At 44.8% G+C, this 18,851-nt stretch overlaps 1 protein-coding gene across 2 annotated transcripts in view; it reads right to left on the bottom strand.

Annotated features, from left to right (window-relative positions):
- CFAP74 (cilia and flagella associated protein 74) overlaps window positions 1-18,851 on the bottom strand; it is a 70,991-nt gene that overhangs the window by 32,127 nt on the left and 20,013 nt on the right. For both annotated transcript variants that reach the window (XM_048518467.1, XM_048518468.1), the window contains exons 13-21: window positions 17,073-17,246; window positions 14,828-14,946; window positions 12,448-12,514; window positions 11,868-11,957; window positions 7,875-8,048; window positions 7,130-7,304; window positions 5,531-5,634; window positions 4,013-4,135; window positions 3,655-3,776 (exon numbers count right to left, since the gene is read on the bottom strand). In XM_048518467.1, the coding sequence (XP_048374424.1) occupies window positions 3,655-3,776; window positions 4,013-4,135; window positions 5,531-5,634; window positions 7,130-7,304; window positions 7,875-8,048; window positions 11,868-11,957; window positions 12,448-12,514; window positions 14,828-14,946; window positions 17,073-17,246 (1,148 nt within the window). The remainder of the gene's footprint in view (window positions 1-3,654; window positions 3,777-4,012; window positions 4,136-5,530; window positions 5,635-7,129; window positions 7,305-7,874; window positions 8,049-11,867; window positions 11,958-12,447; window positions 12,515-14,827; window positions 14,947-17,072; window positions 17,247-18,851) is intronic.

Raw genomic sequence — 18,851 nt, 5'->3', positions numbered from 1 at the left:
AACTTCCTGACAGAAAGGGCTGCTAGACAGTGGAATGCACTACCTCCGATTGTGGTGGAGTCTCCTTCATTGGAGGTTTTTAAAGAGAGGCTGGATGGCCATCTGTCAGGAGTGCTTTGATTGTGTGTTCCTGCATGGCAGGGGGTTGGACTTGATAGCCCTTGAGGTTTCTTCCAACTCTTTGATTCTGCAAAGGCAATGGGTTTTCTTAATGTTTTTGCGATTGGGTTTCCCTTTTGTCTTTTCATCTTGCTCTGGCTTTGGCATTGGCTTCAGAAATTTCAGTTCCAGAAATGTTAGACCCAATTCTTAGACAACAAAACATCTGGGAAAGTATTCTGAAGTTGTGAAAGGATTCAACCTGAGCAGCTTGTCTGGCACAGTTGGCAGCCGACAAAGAAAACCGAAAAGGCATTGGCATCTTGTTAAAACTAAAGGCACAGGTCAAGTTCTGGACAATGCGATTTGACAGCTTTCCAAAAAGGAACACCTCAAAAACCTGAGATTTACATTGGAAGGATGAATCCAGCTGATCCGATAGAAAAATTACCCTGCCTCTGTACTTTTAATCTCGCCTCTGGGAGCGGGGGGGTTATCTAGACCCAGGAAAATCTCTTACATAACCTGACGCTTGTCACATTTGTAAGCTGAATTTCTGCGATAACGGCTTTACTCATTTCCTTCCAACTGTGAAGAATCTCAGCGGTATCTAATTCTAGTAAGGAGTTCAGAATATATGCCTTCCGACAGAAATAGTAAAGGGAGGAGGACAGGAAATAAATAAAAATCAATCCTATTTGTTTGCATTTAAATAGGATCTTTAAAACAGCAGGAAAGAAAAGGCGGACAAAAATAGGAACGCTCGGCCTCGCCAGCGGAATGTGTGGATTGAAAGAGAGCGGGAGCCGGCAGCTGCTGGCCATGGGAGACGACACACGTCTCTCTCAAAAGTGAAGATTGAAATGCCCAGGCCTTGCAACAGGGCAGATGTTCACTGCTCAGAGGCAATGTTTTAAAGTCATGCCCACCCTTGGTGAGGGTTATGTTATAATCCTAGTAGATGTATCTGGAGATCAAGCGTCCAGCTGCCATCTATATCAGAGGGAAGACGGGAAGCAGCCAAGCACCCTGTAGTCAAGGCTTCATGCAGCTGGGAAGCCCTCCCTCCATCTTCCAAATGCTACCTATCAGGACATCCGAGGGGAAGACAGGAATCAATTCGGCAGCTCACCGGTGTGCTTAGATTTAGTGCCAGCCGAGGATCTCCTCCGCAAGGATTATTTTGCACTTATTTTGGTTGTTTGTGTGACATTTTGATCTCTGTTAGCCTTCAGGGACCTTTTATTAAACTCTATTTTTTATCTTGCAGTATCTTACATCTCCCCAAGAATGCATCTCTATCGAGCTTTCTGTGGCATGCAAATTTGGTTACTCAGCTAAATAGACTATGAAAAAAGATCCAGACAATCAATTAACTACACGCCTTTAAAACTGGACAACTACCTAGAAACCAGGTGTGCAAATAGTCTGCGAAGAGCATTAAATCACTCATGTGAATCCATCTTAAAAGTAGAAACAGTGAAGGTTAAGAATCCAATTATGTATCAGGAATAGGGATGACAATTATAAGAATAATACTGTAGAACCTCAAAGTATTCAGGACACTTCTGGGAGTTGTCAAAACAACCCTGCGAAGTACATGAATTCTTACTGTCTTGATATCAACAAAGGAGGAGTTGAGGGTCACCCTGAGAGTGTGCCTTAGCATGCAAGGGAAGGGAGGGAGGGGTCCCGGCATCTGGACATGGCCCACCCACCCTGGCGAAGGGAGGGGGAGGGGTGGCATGCAAGGGAAGGGATGGAGGGGGCCCGGCATCTGGACATGGCCCACCAACCCTGGCGGAGGGAGGGGAGGGAGGGGTGGCATGCAAGGGAAGGGAGGGAGGGGGCCCGGCATCTGGGCATGGCACACCCAACCTGGTGGAGGGAGGGGGAGGGGTGGCGTGCAAGGGAAGGGAGGGAGGGAAAGCACAGGGAAAGCAGGTTGTAGGCAGGATAAAGGAACCTGCTCTCCCTCTGGCCCCGTTCACACATCTCCATGCAGGCAATGACCGGAGCCCGCGGAGGCAATGCAGGCTGCCATGGCGCCTTCGCACAGAGGCGTGGCTTTTTAAAAGAGACTCACCTCTGTAGCCACGAGGGAGGGCCGGCATGGCCCCCACAGCCATGCTGATGTCTCGTGCTTCCACGAGACGTCCCTGCAGCCCCACAAGACTACACAGCCACGAGGTGGGGCTGTTTAAAAACCAGGAAATGCACTTAAACAAAAGAATCACAAGTAGCGTGATTCTCGAATAACCCATTTTTGGGGAGAAAACACGGGACAGCCTCGCGTTAGGGGCAGGAACCATACAAAGTTCCCACCACAACGGGTTTTGTCCCATCTTTATCCTGGGGTTGTTGGCCTGTGCGGAAAGGGCCTCAATGAATGGAAGAGATGAGAGCTGAGGCAGGGATGACACGAAATCGAAGTCATAATTTCAGAATTACCCAAGTGAGAACATAATGCTTGCCCTGCCCTGGATAGCCCGGGCTAGCCCTGTCTCAAAATGTTTCCTTTTATTAATCCTAATTCTTCCCCCCAGCATTTTCAATGAATGCCCCCTGGTTCTACTGTTGGTCAAATCCCCACTTGAAATTTGCACGCAAATCCAAACCTGTTCATTGTGAAACTGTGTCCTCTTCATTGGAGTTTCTCCCTCCCCACCATGGCATGCGAGGCACACCCAGCAGACACACTCCGCGTTTGCAGAACTCTCTTAGCAATCCCCACTGCACCAGGTGAGGCTAGCTTCACCCGGTCTCCCCTGATTAAGCTGGCGTGCCTTGATGGGGGGCAAGGACCTTTTCCCACTGCAGAGAAAAGCATTACGATTGTAAAGAGCGTGATGATAAAAAAAAAAAACACCAGCGTGTAAAGAGTTTAGCGTTTAACTGTTTAACTGTGCAACCAGTTAATGCACTGTTACCTGTGTAAACCATTAACAATTCAAAGCTGCTACCGCGTTTGACTGTTTAGCACGTTTGTGTCCCCTTCTGCTGGCCACGATCGCCAAAAGCTAGAAGCGAAGAACCAAAGGAAAGGCTGAGCATTGCGCATCGCAGCTCTGATTGGTTGCCTGAATTCCATGTCACACTCCAGGGCAGGAAACGAGTCAGGGTTTCAACCCTCATCCCTCCCCTTGGATCAGCTCTGAACTGTGTTAATGGGGTCTATGCAACTTTCAACCAGCTCCTGCTGGAACGCGGATTAACGGGGAGAAATGGAATCTGCCATGCAAGCAATGGGGAGGTCATCCCTCAAACCTGGTTCTAAACCTGGCTAAGATGGTAGTGGGGATGGTAGTGGGGATTCGACCAATGTGAGAAAGAGAGAAAAATTTATCTGTGTCAACATTTTCTACCCCATGCATAATTTTATAGACTTCAATGATATCCCCCCTCAGACGTCTCCTCTCCAAACTAAAGAGTTCCAAACACTGCAGCCTCTCCTCATAAGGAAGGTGCTCCAATCCCTCAATCATCCTCGTTGCCCTTCTCTGCACTTTTTCTATCTCGTCAATATCCTTTTTGAGATGTGGCAGTCTCACTCACCTACTCTGAACAACAATGCAGTCCTGATACAGCCTGTCGTACATACAGATTTTGAGGTCAACATCTGGATTGCGCACCCACACCGGCACAGCCACAGAAACGGCAACAGCGCTGAAATGTAACTGAACACAAAGCAATGCCAAGAATAGTCAAGGGGGAGACAATGTATGCATATTTATAATAACTGGAAAACACATTTGAATTCAATCATATGTGTTCCCATATGTGTGTTCAATCACATGTGTTCAATCCCATGTTCCCTTACTTGATACTGGCCTTACAGAAGAGGCTTTTCAAGCCCATTCTCCTTGAACACAAGGGAGCCCAGGACCAAAAGGAAGAAAGAAAAAACACTCACAGGATTGCAGTCTGGGTTGTTAAAGGTTATCTCAAACTCAGCACTAACATCACCAGGAACCGCTGGAGTGAAAATAATATGAAGTTTGACTTTGCTGAAGGGTCCAATATCACCATCCGTAACCTGGATGGCAAGTAAGAGAAACAAAACCTTCATTTTCTAAAAACATTTTTTTCCAGTTATTGCTTTGTCTCCTTCTGTTATGAAGGTACTGTAAGTTGGGGAAGGGAGACAATAAAAAGAACTGACTCCAGAAAGTTGAAAAAAAAAAGCAGGACCACACAAGACAAGGAATATACCCCGATCTCAGCAATTCATTACAGAAGATGAAGACCAAAGGGAAATCTATATATATATAAAAATCTATCAGTGCGTTTTTCTGCTGACAGGTAATCTCCCAATCTACTGGACCGATTGCTTTGAAATTTTCACACAACGTCGCATTTGCGTGCGGCCAGGTTTCCATACTGTTTCCACACTTCCTGTTGTGTACATGTCACAACTGTGCCAGTTATTGTGTACATGCCACACCTGTGACAGTTGGAACCACAGTTCTGTTCCACAACAGCGCCATCTGCTGGCCATCAAAACAACACCCTCTGATACCCGGGCACCAACCATGCCTTCCTGGAAAACCACTGCCTTATGGAGTAGAAAGGGATACAGGGTCCTACCATCTGGACATAAGCCCACTCCAACCCTAATAGCAGAGGATGAGGAACTTTTGGGAGGGACCGGCCGGGTTGCCATGCAAGGGAACGGGAGAGAGGGAGGGGAGTGAGGGGCCCCTTGCCCCTCCCCTCCCTTGCAAGCATTGTGCAATGACACATGTTCGAACCGTTCGCTTCCCCTTTTCTTTCTTTTCCACTTCACCAGACTCAACCACAGCAACGCGTGGCCGGGCCCGCTAGTGTAGCCTAAATCCCTCAAGGCCAGATCAAGAAGTATTGATTGGAATTGATTTCTTTTAATTATAAATCTATCATTGTAAGTCTCCCTGAGCTCATTATGGGAAAGGAGGGCCTATAAATAAAATTATAATTTTTTTTCCTGAAATGACAGGGATCCAAAAAGTGTAAAGGAAAATATCTGGGGCACTGAATGCCAATTCACATATAACAGGTTTCATTTGAAAAACAACAACAGGTGAGGCTGCTGCTTGTGTGAAATGGCCCTCGTGGATCCAACTGTCGGATGAAGCTTTGCGTCACCTTAGTTGCGATGCTTTTCAACAAAGGTGAGTGACAGTTGACTGTAGCATACCTGGTACTGAATAATCTACTGAGGAGACACTGTGGCATACACAACCGGTGCGAATCAACATACCCATACAGCGGGACATATTCACAACCACGCAAGGCCCACATGCATTCACATGTGCACATACAGTGAAGACAAGGGAAGGAACGGAAACTTTTCACCGTTTGTCAGAATGACTGCTGCCCGCCTCACACACTGAGAAGTTCGCAAAAATTCACAGCTTTGCTACTCCCCGCCCCCCATCCATCCATTTAATACCTTGCCCAATGTAATTTCAGCTAGTTCCACATGGCTCGTGACTGGAGTCAACAGTGTATTGTCTTCAGTTACTTCCACTTCACTCCACATGTCACTGATTCTTTCTAGAAGGGAGACAAACAAGGATCGGTATTACCGTGGACCAGTAACGTGCAGCGTGCTGAGGACTTCTTCTCTGGTCTGTATAAGGTCAACATAACCCACGGCTGACCTGTGCAAAAGTGTTCAAGGCACGTTCTTCATCAGCGGGGTTCCACAGAGGAACCTGATGCCAGGGTTGGAGTCTCTTGGCGATATCAGAGCAATCCATGCTCTGCTGTTTCATTTCAGTTTGCTCAAAGCGAGCTTTAGACATTTGATATAGCCAAATGTTAACTCCACTCTCAGTGCCAAAGGAAGTGGAACTTATGAACGTGATAGTGGATTGCTTCCCATACTATTTATTTAGCATTTATACAGCAGTTTGAACGTTCACAGCAAATTCATAAACATCATCTGAGCAATTCTCACGAGCCTGAGCGGGAGGGAACATTAACCTCATGCTGCAGACTGTGAGCAGAAGGGCGGCAGAGAGAGAGGCTGTCCCTTTCTTAAGTTCCGCCTAGCAAGTTATTTGCAATTGAACCACTTTGCCACTTTACAAAGTGTGACCCTTCACTGGCCTTTTAAAAGCCAAGCCTATGAGCTTCAGGGCTGGTTTGAACATTACTAATAAGAAAATAATAATTTGGCATTTATTGAGCGCTTTGAGTGCTCCTGTACATTAACTTGAAAACTTCACAACAACTCTTAAGGTAAGTCAATGTTATTACTTCCCTGCCCCTTTTCATATTGGAGACACAAGGGTGGAGGCTAACAGAAGGTGGTTTTAGGAAGCCACATAGTGAGTTTATAGAAACTCTGAAATTCAAAATCCACTGATTTTGTTTTGCCTTCCTTTAAAAATACTGCAAAATGGTAACTGTATCACAGATTGTATTTGATGGAAACGGTGGGAAAGCATTTATGTTTCTTCTTCTTCTTGTATTCTTGTATTACCAAATAGAATGGCTTTGTTTCCCCCCCCCCACCCCCAAAAAAAATCTTGAAAGAAAGCTGCCTTCATGTCACTTTGTTCCAAAAATTACAGGTTATATAAATAAACTTGTCATGTGGCTTTTTTTTTCTTTTGAAAGGTGGGTGTAGAGATGATGAGAGAAGATTAAGAACAATTCTGTAATTTCCAGATGAAAATCCAGAGCGATTTTGGGGGGGGGGATTTCTTTCTGAGGCAAGGTCGGTATTTCACAATTTTTGTTGATTTTTAGTGAATGCGGTTTGTGGAATATAGTGCTGCAGAATTCTAAAGACAGGGAGAGGAAAACACCGGCTGAGAGGGCTGGAAGTTTGGTTAGGTTATTGAGCTTCCCCAGGACTTCAAAGCTGCAGAACTTCGGTCCTTTGAGGTACAGTGATTGAGGGGGAGGGAAAAATCTGTGCATTACAGGGAGATTTCCCTGAAGGGAATCAAGGCTTACTGAGGAGGAGACCACAAATGCATAAATGGCCCAGGATTAATAAAATTTGCATTCACTTTCTCTTTCTTAAGCAGAACCTTACCGAAACGGCTGATGGTTGAGCAGACATCTATTCTGGATCTTTCAGGGAGGCTGATATTCTGTACGACTTCCTCAGAATGGATAAAAGAAATGACCCCTTTCTCAGAATCAGACCCAGCTATACCAGTGCTGACACGTTTCCCAGTGGAAGTTTTTTCAGCCAAATGTGCATTCACCTAATTTTGAAACACGTTAAAAAACAACAGCCAAAGTTCAATTATTTCAATTAATTATTTCAGAAATAATTTCAGACAGTAGTGGTGCAGTGGTTAAGAGCAGGTGTACTCTAATCTGGAGGAACTGGGTTTGATTCCACGCTCTGCTGCCTGAGCTGTGAAGGCTTATCTGGGGAATTGTGATTAGCCTGGGCACTCCCAACACATGCCAGCTGGGTGACCTTGGGCTAGTCACAGTTCTTTGGAGCTCTTTCAGCCCCACCTACTTCACAGGATGTTTGTTGTGAGGGGGGGAAGGGAAAGGAGTTTGTAAGCCCCTTTGAGTCTCCTATAGGAGAGAAAGGGGGGATATAAATCCAACTCTCCTCCTCCTCCTCCTCTGCACAGCACAATAAAATATCTTATGGATGTTTTAAAAAGAACCATGTTGCCTTTTTTTGCGCCTGGCGAGATGGGTCACCCCGTGTCGCCATTATCGGTACGCCTGTACACACTGATTATCAAAGGCTATTTTAAAATCTGCCAATCTGTGCCCTTGAGTCTAGCTAATATAGATGCCCTTGGACTAACCGGTATCTCAAAGGAAGGGGGCGATATCCCCGTGTGCACAGACTCTGAGCCAGCTGATCTGCGGAGTTGGAATCGTGTTGCCAAGGCTCCAGAGTTCGTCAAGGTGATGGTCCGTGAAATTGTCTCTCCCACCACATGAGTGCCGAAGTCAATGAGCTCCTTATCGAGTGCCAGCTGTAAGAAGGAAAAAACCATAATTATCACTGTCCTAGATAGGCACCAACTGCCAGTTAAATGAACATCTACCGTTACAAGCGCAAGGTTTCACACTCCTTACTGTCACTTCAGAAGACAATGAGACAGAGTGACACACCCACAGAATACACGGAACCCCTCTGATACCACATCTGTTCATGTGTGAATGGTTCTAAATGTGGGTGTGTGGGAGAACAAAAGAAAGCAGGTTTACAATAGCCATTCTAGCCAAGGTGGGTTTTATATTTTCATTGCAAAATACGGGGGGAAATATGGGGCAAAATATGGGATGGGAAGCATCAAGGGCAGGGGGAGGAGCTTTTATTTATCCTGAAGAATTTGGATTTATATCCTGTTTTCCTCTCCTGTGAGTCTCAAAGTTGCTTACACTTTTTCCTTCCTCTCCCCACTACAGACACTTTGTGAGGCAGGTGGGGCTGAGAGAGTTGTGAGAGAACTGTGACTTGTTTATGTGGAGCAGCTGAGAATTGAACCTAGTTTTCCAGATTAAAGCCCACTGCTCATGTGGAGGAGTGGGGAATCAAACCTGGTTTTTCATATAGAGTCAACTGCTCCTAGGAATGACAGAAGGACAGGTGCAGCCCAACCTGCTCCCCCCACCCCCCAAAGCCGCTGTGGTGGGCAAGTCTTGAACTAGATTCCTAGCAGGCATGGTGAAAGGATTTATTGAGCTTGCTCTGGATTACATTTGCCCTCAATCCAGGCAACGCAAAGGTGATGCTAAGGGAAGTCTGGATCCACCTGTCTTGAGCATGGAATGTTATGATATAGCACTTTTGATGGTACATCCAAAATGATATAATTTATTGAATTACTGACTTTCAGAAACAAAGTCAGTTTCCGGCTTCCCAAGTCACCAACACTCGATCTCTGCATTGGGGCAGCACTTTGCAAGACTGGGTCATCACCTATGTTTATGAATTTATCTATTTTGATATTGGGAAATGTTTGTTGTACCGCTGACTTTGACACTTAGTGACAAATAGGAGATCCAAGTTCCTGATTTATTAAGCAATTCATTTCCCGGCAATTTGCTGCCAAGTCAGGGGGCACATTTCTAAACTTGACGATATTCAGCGCGATGGAAAGCCAGCAAGAAGCAATTTGTGCCAAACGGTGAGAATGTGTCACGGTTTGTTTGACAGTAAAGGGACAAAAATTATTTTAAGGAACGTCTTTGGTATGGAAAGGAAGCCTCAGCAAACCAAAGGCGGCTCTCAAATAGAAATCTCCCCGGTAGTCCCATCCGCTCTGTAGGCTGCTTATGCTAATATAATGGGATGGTGGAACCAGAACATTTAGTGGAATAACTCATCCTTTGGGGTGGGGGACAGGAAAAGGCTTTTCAGTGGGTCAGAAGTAAAATACATTAGCGGCAAGGAATACAGGCAAACAGATTTTGTTACACAGACCAGTGAAGAAGCCTTTCTTTTGTCTGTCAAGTCACATCTGACTTATGGCAATCGCCAGTGGGGTTTTCAAGGCAAGTGGTTTGCCATTACTTGCCCCTGGTACTCCTTGGAGGTCTCCCACCCCAATACTTGCCAGGGTGAAGCCGAGAGTCAGTGTGGTGTAGTGGTGAAGAGCAGGTGGATTCCAATCTGGAGAACCGGGTTTTGATTCCCCACTGGAGCCTGGGGAGATATGATCCCTGCAACTCCCTCCAGACAGCATTCTTGTTGCAGCATTTGGTACCAACTATAGTTTCAAGACACTCTTCAGGGGCAGCCCCACATGCAGCACGTTGCAGTAATCCATCGTGCTGTTATCAGGGGATGTACCTCTATGGCAGGAGCTTTCCTACTAAGGAAAGGCCCCAGCTGATTCATCAGCCAAAGCCAGTGGAAGTCATCCCAGACGCCACAGCCACCTGCTTATCTAACAAGAGAGTCAGGGCCAGGAACATCCTTGGGCAGTGAACCTGCTCTTTTCCGGGGAGCGCAACCCTATCCAGAACAGGAGACACCTCATATCCTGGGTCAGTCCTTCCAGCCACCAGTAGCAACCCCATCTTGTCATGATTAACTTGGTTGGCTCTTGCCCATCCCAAAACTGCTTCCAGGACTCAATTCAAGATCTGTTGTAAGCATGTACCCAAATCTCCAGATGATGCTACCCTGCTGTTTCATGGAGATACTGTCCTGGCCTCCTGTCCAAGTAAATACTGTCATGCAGTTATTGTCTTTGACGGAACAGTGCAGCTAGTAGCTTAACACATGAATGCACTATAGCTCCTTCTCTGAATATCTGCTTTGAAAAACTCTCCAAAGGCTGGTAACCATGGATAAGCAAAAAACGGTTCATAAACTTTTATTGTCAACTGCCGAAGAAATTAAGATAATTTTTTCCTCCAATTGCACAGCTAATTTTAGGTACAATTCTCTGAATGCACTGTCTTCAAGCGTTACAATCAAGTGCACTTTTAAATGGAACCACCTACGTGCCTTTTTGTAGGGCTGGTGTCTGATAGTCTTTAAAAGAAATAACTGATATAATGGTGAGGACTTAATTGAAAGAAAACCATTCTGTATCCTAGAGGCCATACCGTGGTCTCGGAGCCAGTATATGACCCAGTTCTTTCAAGATGTGTTTTATGACCCACCCAAGACATGCACCTAGGACCATATGAGGACCCCCACACACTGGAACTATGGGGAGGCAAGACCCCCAGAAGAAAGTCCAAAGATCACCAGTCAGGAGTGAGCTCTAGAGCAGGAGAGTCCAACTCTGGCCCTCCAGATGTTCATGGACTATGATTCCCATCAGCCCCAGCCAACATGGGCAATGGCCAGTGGAAATTGTAGTCCATGAACATCTGGAAGGCCAGAGTTGGACACCCCTGGTCTAGAGTTTACTGGGGAGCTAGATTAATCCCAGCTGAATTTGTCCACATCTGGATTTCCACTGGGACCAAGAACAAAGGCAAAAATCAGCCTGACATAAACCTGAACCCAGAAGATGCATGTTTACCTGGGAATGCAAGGCACCCTATTTCAGAACTTTACTGGATAAAAGGGCAGTGTGGTGTAGTGGTTAAGGCGTCAGACTAGGATCTGGGAAACCCATGTTCAAATCCCAAATCTGCCATGGAAATTTGCCAGGTGACCCTGGGTCAGTCCCATACTCTCAGACTTGGCACTGGCAAATATTTGGATGTCCTCCCTAGAACATGGAAAGTGCAGTTAGGAAGAAGGAGGAGGAGGAGGAGGAGGAGGAGGAGGAGGAGGAGGAGGAGGAGGAGTAACAGTTTGGATTTATACCCCACCTTTCTCTCCTATAAGGAGACTCAAGGGGGCTTACAAGTTCCAAAGAACTGTGACTAGCCCAAGGTCACCTAGCAGGAATGTAGGAGTGCGGGAACGCCTCTGGTTCACCAGATAAGCCTCCGCCACTCAGGTGGAGGAGTGGGGAATTCCAACCCAGTTCTCCAGATTAGAATCCACCTGCTCTTAACCGCTACACCACGCTGGCTTTGCCTAGCAGCTCAGCCCCCAGCTTCCAGGCCACACACCCTTGCCAAGTTTGCTAGTGCTGATGGACAGCTCCTTCCCTGCTTGGCATTTGGGCAGCTGAGCCATGAGTCTTGGCCACCCTTTGCAGGTGGAAAGGAAACCTGGAAATAGGACACTATGCACCGATTCACGCACCCATGGCATCCCTCCATTTCTTGTTACTTGATTCTTCAGCAACTGGTGTCTCACAGCTTACCAAAAAAGGTCAGTATCTTCTCTCACTTCAGACAAACATGCCTTCTTCATTTCTGTGGTCCAAACTTACCACACATTTCTTGGTGGAACATTTTAATGGGATTGAAAAGGAGCCAATCTGAGATAAAAAGGCGACTTCTCCTTCGAGATCTTCATTTATCTAAAAGGTGGGGGAAGCAGATGTGACGAATCTGTTTTGACGTTTTTCATAAGTTTATTTAATTTCACTTGTATCCCACCACAATGTGATGTGGCTTATGCAGAATTAATCTCCAAGCAATGTTGAAAAGAACAAAACAAAGAACAACAAACAGCATAAACATCAATAAGGAAGCAAATTACTGAAAATCTGCCTGCAAAAGGAGAGCTTCATCACTTAATGTACAATTCCACAGACAAACCAGTAAAAGCTCTCAGAAACAGCCCCACTTTTTGCTAGCACCTGAAGGCTCAGAGCAAGGGAACTGCACAGTCTTGGTGCTACCACAAAAAAGGCCACGTCACATGAATCCATCATTACCACCTGACTTTCCAGTCAGGAGAGAATGGAGGATATGACCTCTGTAGATTACCAAAGTGATTCAAACAGGGGTTTTTTTGCTATAAATTTTTTGCAAGTGCCGTTTCTTCACATTCTGTATCACTCTTACCATTGGTTTAAAGGTTACTCCAACTTTGCATGACATTCCGGCAGACATGGGGCCCGGAGGGTCAAAGCTGTAAAGGCGATTGAAACATAGAATTCAGTCACTGTTCAAAAATTCATTCTTGCAACTGTATAACAGCACCTCCAGAAGACACCACTTTGGATTAAGGTAACTGTATAAGAAGGACTAAAAGTGAAAAAATATAAAAACTAATTATAAGCACGGAGTTAGATTTATGCTTGGATCCTTAGTGAGGTAACTGGAAGTCACCATATGCATGTGTAGGTGTTTGCGTAGGTGAGTTTTTTCCCTTTTCTTTTCGCTTATTATTATAGGGGGGAGGGGGGACTAGATCGGGATCTTTTCTTTTTCTTTCCATGTATGTGCTATTTAGATGGATAAAATAAATAAAAATTCTCCCAACAGAAGACATTTTTTAATAAAACCGCCAACCTGAGTTTGATGTGATTCATTATCTGCCTTTTAACTGATTAATTGCCTTGTGAATTTAAATATATGCACACATTACTGAAACCTGAAGCATTTTACAGGCTTTCAGTCTTTGTTTGAATGCAATAAGTGCTTGAGAGCTCTCTTTTTAATTTTTATCATGGGCACAAAAATACTTCTTAACACACCACATGATCAGTTTATGGAATTCACCATCACAAGATGAGGCAAGGACTGTTCACCATGTAGCTTTTAAAAGGAAAAAAGAACAGTCAGTGGCTTTTGATCATGACGACTAAATAGAACTGCCATGTTCAGAGGCAGGGTACCTTTGAGCACTGCTCACAAGGAAGAAAAACAGAAGAAAGATCTTGGCCTTAAAAAAAAACAAAACAAAAATTAAGCCAAGGTTTAGAACCTAACCATTTTCAGCCTGCAGTCATGTTCGGAATTCTGACTCAGGGTCATGGGCTCAATCCCAAAATGGCTGCCACAGAAAGTGGAGCCACGTTCTCACAGAGAGAAAGTCCAAGAGCAGTGAAGAAGAGGAGCAACTTAAACAAACCAAACGTCGCCAACAAGTCAACGTTATTTTAATCTGCGCAGCCAATCAGAAGCCATGCTGTGTAAAGAGCCTCACCTGGCCCCATTCACTGTGTCAACGGGCCCCCTGGCGCCCACGGGCACTACATTGGAGACCCCTGGTTTAGAATCTTAGCTTGTGAGGAGCGAACAAACTCAGGGCTGCCTGTATTAACACATCACAGTGAACCAGAGTCCAAACAAACAAAGTTGATATTAAAATTCAGCTCGGTGTGCAAAAAGAGGAAGGAGGCAGAAGGATCAAGGGGAGTGGGGGAGCGCGACAGCAAGCTGTGTTCATGTCCAGTGGTGGTTATCCTTCATTATGTCCCTGAATTCTGAACTTTGATGATTGGCTCCCAAGTTCAGTGCTATATATTCCTGCCTTTAGAAAACAGATAACTTCCCACCCAACTACACATGGACATTATGATTATTTTTAGACTTGCTAAGGATATATAACCTCATACCTTGTGCTCAAAGCTAGCTATGCAGGAAAATCCCTCATCGAGAATTTTAAAGGACAGTTTAAATTTTTTTTTTTAAAAAAAGCCAAGCCGTCATTTGATTTACTGCATAATTTCTGAACTGCTTGGCTGAAGCTGGGTTGGGTGTAATAAGCTGTTAATTTGCAGCTTTCATCTTGAGATGATAATGGAGCATTAAGAGAACCAGAGTCCAATCCACACAGATCTGTTCTTAACATGAGCCACCACCGGCTACAGATCTACTACAACTTGTAATCTTCTTGGGGAAAGGACTCAGAGTCAAGAAAGCCAGCCATGTGCTTGGTTAATATGTGCAACGAAAGAATAAATTTGCATGTGAACTAAGCCAAGGTTATTTTGCACATATGCTACATGTTTGGACTCAAGAATAGATGCCCACACGCAAGTTGGGGGGAGGGTACAATAAAAAGACCTTGCCCACCACACACGTCTTGATAGATCTACTCTGAAGGGATGTTTTTTTTTATTTCTCAGCCTTGCCATTTTGACCTGAAAAATCCCTGGAGAATGATGCACAAGGTGCCGTCTGTGCAACGAGGGCGAATGTCCGGCGCAGCAAGATTATCTGTACAGACGTGTTTTCTGGAGCCCCGCTTTCATTTTCCATTCTATCTATGACAAGTGAGACCCAGCATGACTTTAATTTGATTCGCCACCCGAGTGGGACAGATTTGCCAGCAAGAACAGCTTTGCCCAGGACATTTTCCCTCCACCCACAGTCAGCCTACCGAGCACCACCCTTTCCTCCATGCTTTCCCTCTCACCCTCCTTTCATGTTTCCTAAACCTTTACTCCACCCCCTTCCCCAGGGCAGAGACCAAGTTACTGCTGTGTGTACTTACTGAACAGTGAAAAAGTCCTTGAGGTGTTCACTGACTCCCACCAGCTTGCAGTAGTTAATGCTATAGAAGGCGTTGATCAAAATCATCTTCTTTTTATAGGTTTTACCAATATCAAAGTCCTGGAAACAATCAAATGTATTATTTAAGCTGCCGCACAGCTAGGGAATTTGGGGTTACTGTGAAGCCCCTGGCAATGAGCAACAGTTAAGCCCCAAACTCAAGGCCGGATTAAGGCCTTTAGAGGCCCTAAGCACTGAAAAGATAATGGTACCCCCATACACTGTATATGTAATTCAAATAAAAAACAATAGCAAACCATAAAATATATGTATTCTAATGAATAATTGCTAAACAATAAACCCAGCAATCAAACTATATAGGCTAAAGTCCAGATGTACAAACAATCATAAAGAAGATGAATTTGGATTTATCCCCCACCTTTCTCTCCTGTATGGAGACTCAAGGTGGCTTACAAGCTCCTTTCCCTTCCTCTCCCCACAACAGGAACCATGTGAGGTAGGTGGGGCTGAGAGAGTTCCAAAGAACTGTGACTAGCCCAAGGTCACCCAGTGGGAATGTAGGAGTATGGAAACACATCTGGCTCATCAGATAAGCCTGAAAGGTTCAAAAGAACAGAATCCAAGGCAACATTTCCAAATTTATCAAAGCAACACTTTCAAATGTACCAAGTAGAATAGAAATGCAAATATTTAGCAATTATTCAGTAATTACATGGACACATTTGTTCACATTTAAGAATTTTATCAACTGTGAAGTAACTGTCCTATATGAGTTATAGGTAATTAATTTGATGATTAAACAATATATAGTATATAGTTCCTTCATCCCTATAGGACACCTTATAGTATCAACATGTTGTGTGCCTCAACATGGTTTGCTCTGTTGAATATTGGATGTTCTTCCACACTACTCATATTTTTATTTTCTAGTCCTACAGACTGTCAGAAGCCAGCAGGAGGACCAAGGGAAGGAGGTGTAGAAGAAATGAGGCTAAGGAATGCTACAGAATGGCCATGCCTTTAATCTAGGTGAGAAGGCTAACTAAAAGATGAATTTAATGGCCAGATTCAATGTGACACTGGAGATCCACCAGCTGCTCTCCTGTCTTATGAAACTTCTTTCTGTAGTTGGTGTGAAGAAATCTGTGTTAGATCAGGAGCCCAGCATTGTGGAGGGAGGAGAGTTAACCTTTTCTTCACCATCAGTATTTTCCCAGCGTCGTGTAGTGATTAAGAGGAGCTGCACTCTAATCTGGAAAACCAGGTTTGATTCCCAGCTCTCTGCCACTTGAGCTGTGGAGGCCTATCTGGTGAACTAGATTAGCTTGCACACTCCAACACATGCCAGCTGGGTGACCTTGGGCTAATCTCAGTTCTTCGGAGCTCTCTCAGCCCTACCCACCTCACAAGGTGTTTGTTGTGGGGGGGGGGGGGAAGGGAAAGGAGATTGTAAGCCCCTTTGAGTTTCTTTACAGGAGAGAAAGGGAGGATATAAATCCAAACTCTTCTTCTTCCCAATTTTATTTATTTATTTTATTTATAGCTCACTTTCCTTGCTGAGAAAGTGAGAATCAAAATGGATTACAGAATTTTAAAAATGTGCAATCAGACAGGATGAGGCACATGAATTTCCTCAAGTCCATTCCCAGAACAATTTGTGGTGAAATGGAAAAGACATGGATATCAGATGCAAGGAGAGAAGCCATTTCTATTATGGAAAGCAGTACTGACACTAGAGCTGTTTGTATCAGGAAAGGAGAGCCGGGGAAAGGTTTAATTCCCTTCCACATACATTATAATTCTGATCTAATTTGGGCTCCTGGCAGCTACTATCCAGTCATGGATCTCTAATGCCTTACCTAGTTTGGTTATAAGTTAGGTTATGAAAACGTACATCAGGAATCTTGGGGCACTTTCGCACATGCAGAATAATGCAGTTTCAATCCACTTTCAATGCACCCTGCAGCTGGATTTTACTGTGCAAAGTAGCAAAATCCACTTGCAAACAATTGTGAAAGTGGATTGAAAGTGCATGATTCTGCTCGTATGAAAGTGCCCAAAGTGAGTCTGCCAAAATCCCTGCGCATACAGACGGTTGCACATTTTATGAGAATGAACAAAGGACCCCACAAATCAGTACATGTTTTCTTTAATCAGCAGCAGGCTTCATGACTGGTTTTTAGTAGGAACTAATCAAATTTTCTTTCTGTAAAAAGTGCACCAACCTTGAAGTGAATAAGGCTTGGCTTGCTATAGAAAGGGCACCCCTTAAATTCAAGCCCAGAGACTCGGTGTTTCTGAATCACTCCTCTGTGCAGCTTCTCCAAATTCTCAGCAAAGATTTCCTTCTCCAGTTTACTGGCACCTAAAGGTTTGGAATCCGTTCTGCTATCTGCTACCTGCACAGATTGAAAACATGATGAGGGGCCAGGGTAGGCATGAGCGCGATGTGTTGAAGCTATTTGGGGAGCTGGAAAGCTTCGATCGATGTATTTATTTTTCAAGTCAAAGCTGCTTGGGATAACCTTTCAGGGCCCTCGCGATGGTCACGTGAAAGAGGCAACAGATGGAACTGCAGAACATGCGCATGGTTTTTAATCATGTGCAGTTTCAAATCAAAACATCCACGGTGCAACTCCAAATCACTCATCTCAGAGCCAACTTAAACATTTGGAAGGGGGCTTATGATCACGAGTCCCTGTGTTGCCTTTCATGATAAAAAGCACCTGTCCTGGGGGAGGGGGGAGTGGAAGTGAAGCAAAGGGGTGGAGGAAATGGTGGTTAGCCTTCTCTTCTTCGCCATGTCCCCAACAGTGGCCACTCCTCCCCCTACCTGAGCTAGCAGCAGCAAGTATAATTTCTATAGGGGAATCCCCAATGACACGGCCTTGACTCACCCTCTCTAAGCTAGAGTTGCCCGCTCCAGGTTGGAAAATACCTGCAGGTTTTGGGAGTGAAGCCAGGGGAAGGCAGGGTTTGAGAAGGGGAGGGACTACAGTGGGGTTTAATGCCATAGTGGTCATTTTCTCCTGGCGAACTGATCTCTATCACCCGGAGATCAGTTGTAATAGTGGAAGAGCTCCAGCCACTACCTGGAGGTTGGCAACCCTATCCCAAGCAGCTTTTAACACTAAAGATAACACTGGGTGATTCAGTAGCAAAACTCCCCAGCATGCACTGTTTAACTTCAAAATTGTCATTAGTCAGGCGATGGATCTAGCTTCACCTTCAAGACCTGAAGAACAGTTACTGCTCCGTGTACCGAATTTTGTTTCTCTCTGCTGCCCAGCCGCTTTCCCCAATCCGCATGTGACTTGGGAGAATACAACCACGCAGGCTTTTCGCTATGGAACAAAACAGAAGCTCCCACTTTGCGAATGTACATTATTTATTTGTGATCTGAACCTCTGGGTATCGCACAGCGACAATCTTCGAGAGGCACTTAGCCGTCTCCAATGTGGGGTGGGAAAGGATTTCTTTTTTCCACTTGAAATCATTTTCATCACCAACTCAGCAAAATGTCATGTTCGGTTGTAACACTCCGACAAGCGGGCGAACATGAAGTGATATGTGTCTTGGCGAATATCTGAACAAAGACTTAGGCTGGCTAATTTTTCCTGTAGTTAAATGCTTTCGAGAACAGCGTCAGCCTTTAGCTCATTCAACTGACAGTGTTATAATGAGAGTTCCTATCCTGAACAGAAAGAGAGGAGGGATGTTTCTCAAGCTCTCCTTGCCTGAATTCCTCCTCCTAATCCTGATTTTGTAGATCTTAATGAGTGGCTTCCAGGGTGAAACAGATGCATAAGGAATTCTCCTTTGTTTCATTCTACTATTTCCAACCTTTTATGCAGAATGCTGTATATGCTGCATACATTCATTGGCAAAACACTGCAAACAGAAATCTGGGATTGTTTTTATGCATGATTGCATCGACATTCCTTTTTAACTGCACAGGAATGTACGTGCTCTGTCGTAAAAGCACTGTACAGAAAGAATTTTGA

This window comes from Sphaerodactylus townsendi, linkage group LG16 (genome assembly GCF_021028975.2).
Source record: "Sphaerodactylus townsendi isolate TG3544 linkage group LG16, MPM_Stown_v2.3, whole genome shotgun sequence".
NCBI classification, from domain to species: Eukaryota; Metazoa; Chordata; class Lepidosauria; order Squamata; family Sphaerodactylidae; genus Sphaerodactylus; species Sphaerodactylus townsendi.
Note: the sequence above shows the minus strand (reverse complement) of the source record. Positions and strands in the feature narration are given on the sequence as shown.